Source organism: Littorina saxatilis, linkage group LG5 (genome assembly GCF_037325665.1).
Source record: "Littorina saxatilis isolate snail1 linkage group LG5, US_GU_Lsax_2.0, whole genome shotgun sequence".
Lineage (NCBI taxonomy): Eukaryota > Metazoa > Mollusca > Gastropoda > Littorinimorpha > Littorinidae > Littorina > Littorina saxatilis.
In genome coordinates, this window is record NC_090249.1 from 9,627,803 (window position 1) to 9,637,814 (window position 10,012).

General features: G+C 40.8%; 1 protein-coding gene across 1 annotated transcript in view; it reads left to right on the plus strand.

The window, feature by feature from the left end:
* The first annotated feature begins 5,599 nt into the window (after positions 1 to 5,599).
* The window catches only part of LOC138966252 (fibrillin-1-like), an 87,421-nt gene continuing 83,008 nt past the window's right edge, over positions 5,600 to 10,012 (plus strand). The window contains exon 1 of the mRNA XM_070338391.1: positions 5,600 to 6,234. Coding sequence (XP_070194492.1) covers positions 6,145 to 6,234 — 90 coding nt within the window. The 5' untranslated portion in view covers positions 5,600 to 6,144. The remainder of the gene's footprint in view (positions 6,235 to 10,012) is intronic.

The window sequence follows — 10,012 nt, forward strand, 5'->3', positions numbered from 1 at the left end:
TTTTTCAGCAAGACCGTATACTCGTAGCATCGTCAGTCCACCGCTCGTGGCAAAGGCAGTGAAATTGACAAGAAGAGCGGGGTAGTAGTTGCGCTGAGAAGGATAGCACGCTTTTCTGTACCTCTCTTCGTTTGAACTTTCTGAGCGTGTTTTTAATCCAAACATATCATATCTATATGTTTTTGGAATCAGGAACCAACAAGGAATAAGATGAAAGTGTTTTTAAATTGATTTTGAAAATTTAATTTTGATCATAGTTTTTATATTTTTAATTTTCAGAGCTTGTTTTTAATCCAAATATAACATATTTATATATAGCTATTCTGATGAACACGTGGGGGAATTCGGGGGCTGTGATGTAGAGGTTACATGCCGAGTCTCAGTGATTATCAAAAATAATCGTCGAAGTTAGCGGATCATGAAAAATGCGAGCTTCAGCGAGCTTTTTCATGACCGCGAACTGAGACCATTATTTTTGATAATCACTGAGACGAGGTATGTAACCTCTTTATCCCTCCTTTCTTCAGTTATTCAAAGAAAAGAGGAGTTTTTGTGCGAAAGTTTGATCAAATCATATTCACCCAACCAGTCTACCTGCGCAGGCGATCGATTAATGCGCGGTTGTATAGTTCCGTGCAAATCATTCAAATTTGTTCACACTTCTTGTCAGTTTCCATGTTTTGAACTAAAATCAAGTACACAGTTATGTTGTCATTCTGCTGTGGCGGTAAAGGCAGATAGTGTGTGTTCTGTACATGTTTTGGTATCGCTCAGGAAATGTTCTTTCCTCGAATGTGACTAGCAGACGAAGTTTTACACCCGTGTTCCAACGCTAAAAACTGTATGAAGTTTAGTTTTCTGGGGCAAAATAGTGTATGAAACCGCTGCATGTTCTTCAAGTTGATTAAATGTTTGCAATTGATTGCGTGTGATCTGTTTGTAAAATGAAATATTGTTGAAAACTGACCGTCGGATTGCAGTCTTGTCACGATGCAGCCGAAATCTGGAAGGGGAACTACTCGTGTCGCTAGACAAAGTATGAGAGTTACTTTTCCTTGGAATCTTGCTAGTGATAAACGATTGTGCACGGCAGATCTGAATTCAGAAAACAACCAAACTCATGGATTTTATATTGAGATTCATGTGTTCAAGCCTGTAGTTGCTGGTTTAAATGCGGTATGGTTGTATTGTTTGCTCCAGAAATGTATATTTTGTACGTTAGAGTGTTCTGAACTTTTGAGTCGCAAAAAGTAGATCCACAATGTGTACAGTCTCTACCCATGAGCTATCGAGGATTCAGGCCCGTTGTTGGGTAAGTGATTTTGGTTGTTGGGTAAGTTACCGAAAAATAACTAGCCCTACAAGTTTACAGAGAGAAAGAAGCAGAGGGGGGGGATAACGGATGGTCTCTTCCGATCATCAAAGCATAATGCTACGGAATTCGGCCATTTTACTCAATATCCAAAAGCATATTGTCGTAAACAAAGACGCATGGTTCCGGTTTCTTCCACGTGTATAAAGTACACGCATACCTCGCCAGGTTTGTTTCTGTGACTAGTCGACAGACGATGCCATTTGCTTAGTGTGTGTTTTTGTTGTTGCTTACTGTACATGACATACATTACGTGTAAAATCCAGTTCTTTAACAGGCAACAAACCTTGCACATTTCCAGAAGCTGCAATCTGAAGCGACCTATCTCTGATTCTAGCAGACGATATCTCCAATGTTTAACACAAAATCAGCAAACTCTTGTCACATAGAACGTCCATTGTTTTGTGCAATGTTGAAAGGAAGTTACCGGTCTGAAACATTTAGTCGTTTCTTCTGAGACAATCCTTGTTCTCTTATCATCTACAGATTTACCGCAGTCTTCACCACGCGAATTCCTAACAGAAGTCAGACTTTCGAACATACAATATACGTAGGCAAGCATGATACGTCATGACGTCATATGATTCCTAGCATATTGACGTAATGCCAAACATCCGGTTATCTCGAGTTTTCTCCGTAATACATGTCCGAGGGTTTTTCAATGTTCGGTTATTTCCGTGGCTTCATGCGGAAAGGGAACCGTCGTCTGCAATCAACGACATGGACCATTCTGGTACTTGTTGCTAACAAAAACATGATTTTAACACAGAATTTAATGTCAGAATAGCTATATAAACGCTGTTGTGTTTTCATCGTAGCAATAGGGTCCGATATTTAGACTCGAACAAGTATAATGCGACTCGTCTTCGACTCGTCGGCATTATACTTGTCTCGTCTAAATATCGGGCCCTATTGCTACGCTGAAAACACAATAGCTGGTAATGTTTTTGGAATCAGAACATGATAAAGAATAAGATGAACGTAAATTTGGATCGTTTTCAGATTTTTAATGACCAAAGTCATTCATTAATTAATTTTAAGCCACCAAGCTGAAATGCAATACCGAAGTCCGGCCTTCGTCGAAGATTGCTTGGCCAAAATTTCAATCAATTTGATTGAGAGAGAGAAAGAGAGAGAAAAAAGTATCCCTTCACAGACAGCCTATTTGGAGCATCAGACCCTCCTCAAGGGGGACCGAGATTTACAATGCAAAGTCCCTTTGTGGGACAGTGCCGCCTCAACTTTTACAAAAAGCCGGATATGACGTCATCAAAGGTATTTATCGAAAAAAAGAAAAAACGGTCCGGGGATATCATTCCCAGGAACTCTCATGTAAAATGTCATAAAGATCGGTCCAGTAATTTGGTCTGAATCGCTCTACACACACACACGCACAGACACACACACACACACACACACACACACACACACACACACACACACACACACACACACATACACCACGACCCTCGTCTCGATTCCCCCCTCTACGTTAAAACATTTATTCAAAACTTGACTAAATGTAAACAAGTCGCTAAAGGCGAAAATACAATATTTAGTCAAGTAGCTGCCATTTTTCAGCAAGAGCGTATACTCGTAGCATCGTCAGTCCACCGCTCATGGCAAAGGCAGTGAAATTGACAAGAAGAGCGGGGTAGTAGTTGCGCTAAGAAGGATAGCACGCTTTTCTGTACCTCTCTTTGTTTTAACTTTCTGAGCGTGTTTTTAATCCAAACATATCATATCTATATGTTTTTGGAATCAGGAACCGACAAGGAATAAGATGAAAGTGTTTTTAAATTGATTTGGACAATTTAATTTTGATAATAATTTTTATATATTTAATTTTCAGAGCTTGTTTTTAATCCGAATATAACATATTTATATGTTTTTGGAATCAGCAAATGATGGAGAATAAGATAAACGTAAATTTGGATCGTTTTATAAATTTTTATTTTTTTTTACAATTTTCAGATTTTTAATGACCAAAGTCATTAATTAATTTTTAAGCCACCAAGCTGAAATGCAATACCGAACCCCGGGCTTCGTCGAAGATTACTTGACCAAAATTTCAACCAATTTGGTTGAAAAATGAGGGCGTGACAGTGCCGCCTCAACTTTCACGAAAAGCCGGATATGACGTCATCAAAGACATTTATCAAAAAAATGAAAAAAACGTTCGGGGATATCATACCCAGGAACTCTCATGTCAAATTTCATAAAGATCGGTCCAGTAGTTTGGTCTGAATCGCTCTACACGCACGCACACACGCACGCACGCACACACGCACGCACACACATACACCACGACCCTCGTTTCGATTCCCCCTCGATGTTAAAATATTTAGTCAAAACTTGACTAAATATAAAAAGAAAGAAAAATCTGTACGCTACACCGGCTGACACGTGGGGGGCGATCGAGGTCACAGGGCCCTGTAATGTTATGTCGATATTCGGCGTTTTGCACGAGAAACAAAATGGCTGTCCAGTTAACGCTCGTTATCATATGCGTTGCGAAAAAAATAGCAATATGACTTCCTTGCGAATATTAGGTGCAAGTTGCTATGCTCAAAACAAGAGACGAATTGTAAGGAATAGTTAAGAACATTTACGAAAGTCTTGCGACCATGTCCCGATCATTGTGAATTATTGGAAAATGCTATTCGCAAGGGCAATTCGGCACAGTGTAAGAGTAGCTTTAGATACCACGTCACGTATCACAGTAGGGCAAAACTCCTTTCGAACATCATGCATTTCGTGCTTTAAAAAATCGTGGACAGCGCGCTAAAGTCCGCAACAATACCCAGTGTTGAAACTGCTGCTGTCATTGTGTGGGTGTCGCTGTGTGCTGCACGTGGAAGTTATGTTCCACTGACCCAGATCATACCTTGTGTTAACCAGCAGGTAAAGTCAATGATTTTTATTTTTTTAAAGGAAACAGAAAAGAAAAGTAGGGCAATCGAACTTCGAGCGTTGGTTTGTGTTCGTTCTGGGTCACTGGCCACCACGCTTTCACCCCCGCTTATAAGGGTGTGTGTAAGTGGGCGTGGTTGTGTTTCTGACTGTCGTGTGCGTGTGCGAATGTGTGTTTGTATGTCTGTCTGCTTGTCTGTCTGTCTGTCTGTGTAAATGGGCGACGCCATGTGTGTGCGAGTGTGTTTGTGTGTGTGTGTGTGTGTGTGTGTGTGTGTGTGTGTGTGTGTATGTGTGTGTCTGTGTCTGTGTTTGTGGGTGTGCGTGTGCGTGTGTGCGTGCGTACGCGCATGCCTTTATGTGTGTACCCAAACCTAGCCTTAAATTCAAATGAATTGGACGGAACATTACTTTAGGGTCGTTTACAAAGTCTTTATGAAAGAAAACATTCTTGCTAGGCAGTTTTACTACCCAAACTAAACAACACCCCCCCCCCCCACCACCACACACACATGATACACGTGTGCATTGGGTTACCTAGCAGACTTGATCTGTTCCTGGGAAAAGGTTACTGTTATGCTGAATGTTCAGTCTTTTTTTGTAGATGTATTTACATTTTCGTGTGCATTATTTTATGTGATTGTAAGATCTCTCATGTTATGGTGGATTGAATTTAATGTTTAATGACGCAGAGAGTGAAGAGTCTCTTCAGTGATAGATAATACAGAGTGGGTACAATCACTACGGGCTTGTAGAATGTGTCAGCACGACACAAAGTCACACCCTGTTTGTTTATCATGACACCTTCGTGCAAGCATTTTGCAGGACAAACCTCATGATCAAATGCCTTCTTATAATGTGAATGTATGTGAGTGCGCTGCCCGCTGAATCACACCGTTCTAATCCCTCAATGACGACGACATTCCGACAAGTTAAATAGTTTTAGTTGGCCGGTGAAAGTCCCACTCGTGCACACCCTCGCTTTCCAAGCTCAGAAGTGTTTGAACAAACTTTCAACAAAATCAAACCAACTGCACTGCAACCACGACCTGCCGCGTTCAGAAACACAGCCGTCTGTTAAACTGACGCCCCGCGGTTTGTGTGTTTGGGGTGTCAACACTGTGCCCGGGCGGCTGGTCCAGCGAACGCATCGCGACGTAACATCACAGGGAGAATGGCGAGCAGTGTGTTTTAAGCTCCATCCCTTGGACACCGCGTCACGCGGAGCGAAGGAGGGGGAGGGACGGAAGAGGGGAGGGCCCTTTTCAGCTTATCCTCCTATATAGCAAGCTGTTTTTCCTGGTTTTACGCAGAGAGAGTCGTTTTTACCTGTAGAAACAAAGTGTGATAGTTAAAACTGTTAAAAAAACCGTAGGTACAAAGTTAAGAACTTCAAAGCAATACTTGGACAATAACAGTGAGAACAAATTTGAATAACGAAGCAAACGAGAACTTATTTGTGAAACAAAGAAGAAGATATTTCTACAAGACAAGCATTTTCAACGGATTCGAAATCTGAGGTTTTCTGCTCATCAAGTGGACTTCATCAGTGACAAGACATAGTTGTGTGAAAGGGGAGAGTGCTGGGAGTGTTGAGATTGCCAATTACGCGCCGGAAGAATTTCACTCAGTATTAAAAGGTTAAAGAACGGATTTAACAAGAAAGACTATCATGTGAATATCATTCTTGGTGCGTCGGTGCTAACACAGTGACCTTATTACTGGGTAAAAACACAAAAACCGTTAGCTTCCCAGAAAACGTGAGACGTCAAGCCTGTGATATTGACCAGCACTTTGTGAGACTTCAAGCCAAGTGTTGCTCATCGCGTGTTGTGTAAAAGAGTGTGTGTGTACTAATCATGAGAGGGATGTATCACAGTCCACGGTCCAGAATGAAGTTGGGCACACTTAGCGGTATCACGTGCATACTGCTTCTCGTGGCGCTACAGGTCAGTATATGTCACCTTCAATTGCACCGTGTCGCCCACTAGGACACACGTCTCCCCATGTGTGTGTGTGTGTGTGTGTGTGTGTGTGTGTGTGTGTGTGTGTGTGTGTTGTTAGTTGTCTGGTGGGTTCGATGGCTGGTTGATTCAGTTGAGACGTGAAGCAAAGATCTGCCTAAGGTTTATTTATATTAAGTAATTGAGTACAAGATCGAAAGACGTTTACATTTATGAGGAAATGTAATTACTTTGGATGACATTGGTCAATGTACTACGATGCAGAAATCAAAAACGGCCAACGCTGATCTTTGCGATCAAATCGACTGCACGGACACATTTGTCCGAGGAAAATGTTGACAGAGGGCATGTGTCGCACACAACAGCTACTGGAGTCTTGTGGCCAAAGCCCAATTGACAAGACGTGTCCCAAACCAGACGTAATAATGAATAGCCGCCAACGCCCAACTTTTTCAGCATTAAAGTCCAACATGACTCGGTTATCCTCGGACTCTGGGATGCTGTCTTTAGAAAAAGCGAGGCATGTACCAAGATTATTTATCGAGAGAAATTAGTTTAGTTTTGATGTAATAACCGCAACATTTAAATGTCAGAAATCATAATCGCTTGCAAAACAGACAAACCGTTTGCAGGAGAACTCTTCATGGTGAATTTGTAATTATCAATCCTGTCGTGAGCTTAAAATGAAAATGGATAGCTTAAATAACATGTTCTTTGTTTTTAGAAACCCCCAGGATCTTAAAATTTGGTTGCATATGATTTTGCCTGTGTTATTTTCAGAGTGTGTTGAAACACAAAATAGAGTAATCAATCGGACAGACTTAATGATACAACATTTGGAATTTGATGACATGCCAAAAATCAGATAAGCGAGGGTTGGGTTATTGAATGGGATGACCGATCAGTTACAATCTATTTATAAGCCTATTTTGTAAATAGTAATAATCTCTGGTTTACGCTTGTTGTAATGATGTGTTTCTGTTTCTATTATTGTAACGTGTCTTTCCGATATGGCTGAAAAATACAGAGGGGTGACACAAATTTTGCATATTCGAGGTAAAAAAAACTACAAACTAAAATTTGGAGCGTCGCGCGAAACTTCGCTTCGTCGAAACTAAACAACGGAGCGTCACACAGTTCCACATGGTGACAGCACATGTATGAGGATTTGACCTTTTCGTCTCAGAAGTTTATAACTGTCGTCTCTCAGGTATAAACAACTTACTGTACATGTGAGATAAGCTTAAATAGTATCAATCATGAACAGCAACAAAGTCCAAGAGAAACCAAGGGAATATTTCATAACTGCTCAAACGGCTTAAATTGTGCGAACGATTAAATAACAACCCTAGATGTGGAAAGTCTCAGTGAGAGCGTCAATTTTCATTCGTTGGGGTAGATTGTATATATTATGATTTTGGGCTGTTTGACCCATTTTAAAGTCGGAATTTTGAATGTATTGGATGAAAACGTGACCGGAAAACACCAAAAACAACGGCTTTTTCCTAGTTGAATCAAAAATCAAAAACGAGGACTGTTTCTTCAAATCTGCTGTGCTCCTTACCATGTGCATTAACACAGCCGTTACTAGAAGAAAGATAAACGAAGGACGAGTATTTTTGGCATACCATCCCAGTCCCGACATCTTAATATTATGAAAAATACATGGGTTTTACCTTTAAATTCAGCTACAGCGCATTTCCAGCACCAATTAGTCAAACGCAAATCTAGAGCTAGAGGTAGCTGTCGGTCCTCACTTGATAGCATATAAATCCACTTCTTGAAGACTTTGTACGCGTTGCTTTCTTGTAAATAATAGTCAGTTATAGTCAGTAAAGAACACACAACTAAATACCAGGGCTGAGGTGCACGAACCAAAAGTGGGTGCCCCCCCCCCCCCCCCCCCCCCCCCAAAAAAAAAAAAAAAAAAAAAAATGGGAGAGAACAAACCGCGAGGTCTGATTTGTTGAAATCACAAACAAATCTCAATTTCAACCAATCCAACACCGCGGCTGGCTCCCGACCGTTTGGTAACTTTCTCGTGCACCAGAAGTTCAAAGGCCTAAGCCAAATAAACTTTTACTTTATCTTATCGATTTTTCGTTTTGGGCGATCCAAATAAACCGCTCGAAATTCACCTTTTGGGATATATGCATGACTTATGGCACCAACTTGTACCTTAAGTGTTGCCAGCCAAACAAAACCGTATGCGGTTTTTCAGTTTGCATCTCCCACCAAAATATAATTAACATTTCCCGTGAACATATTCTGGGGCTGAAGGCTGTGTGCGGTATGCCAAAATGGACCCGCATATCATCTTTGAAAGTTTGCTTACGTAATCAAACATAATGTCTTTACCCAAGTTAGGCCTATCCAAGATAGAAAGAATTCTACCATGTAGGGTTTTTGTTAACGTAATTAGTTCACGTGCGGGACCTGATGTAAGCCATGCTTTCCTGCCCAGACAATGATGACAATCAATTCGTTAAGTTTTCGATTCCTTGCAAGAAGGTCAATGAAACTTGGTATAATTTCAATTGGAGGCATTGACTGAAAGCTCAGTGCACCTTGAAGTGTCAAGGACAGTTACTTTAAACACATGAGGCAGATCACTATTTAAAGAATTGATAAACAAAGGGAAGTAAGCGCGATAAATGCATACGACATGTGTAATAAAGTAAGTGAGAGGTATGCGGGACTTGGCACCTGAGAGAATAACAACTGAGCAATGGAAATGAACAAGCGACTTTCATACACACAAAAAAGGATGATCACCGCAAACTCATATGTTCCACACTCGCCAAGGCACTCTAACTAACACTTACGTACACAGTCATACACAAAAAACAGGTTTGATTCCTGACCGGACATAGTCCTTACATCAAGACTTTTTTTTTACGGAACAAACCCACTAAAACACACTCATTCTTGCAGGGTTGACTTGAAAGTATCTGATACAAATCATGATGTTCACGGACTGGTATTCCCATACTTTCGTGTATACAAACTGTCATGTTGTTTACAGAAAGTCCTTTTGTTCAAAGTCTGTCCATGGTGCATTTTCACAGATGGTGTAGGTGCGAGGCACTGTGACGGTGATCACAGACTGTCATGATATTCACACACTTTCATATTGTTCACACAGAGTCATGTTGTTCACACACTGTCATGTTGTTCACAGGCTGTCTTGATGTCCACACACTGTCATGTCGGTTGTTCACACACTGTCATGATATTCACACACTGTCATGTTGTTCACACACTGTCATATTGTTCACAAATTGTCATGATGTTCACATACTGTCATGTTGTTCACAGACTGTCATAATGTTCACACACTGTCATGATATTCACAGGCTGTCTTGATGTTCACAGAGTGTCATGTTGTTGACAGGCTGTCTTGATGTTCACACACTGTCATGTCATGTTTTTCACACACTGTCATGATGTTCACACACTGTCATGATATTCAAACACTGTCATATTGTTCACATACTGTCATGTTGTTCACACACTGTCATGATGTTCACACACTGTCATGATATTCACACACTGTGTTGACATCCACAGAATGTCATGATATTCACACACTGTCATGTTGTTCGCAAACTGTGATGATGTTCACAGACTGTCATGATGTTCACACACTGTCATGATGTTCACGCACTGTCATGATATTCACACAATGTCATGATGTTCACAGACTGTCATGATATTCACACAATGTCATGATATTCACACACTGTCATGATGTTCACAGACT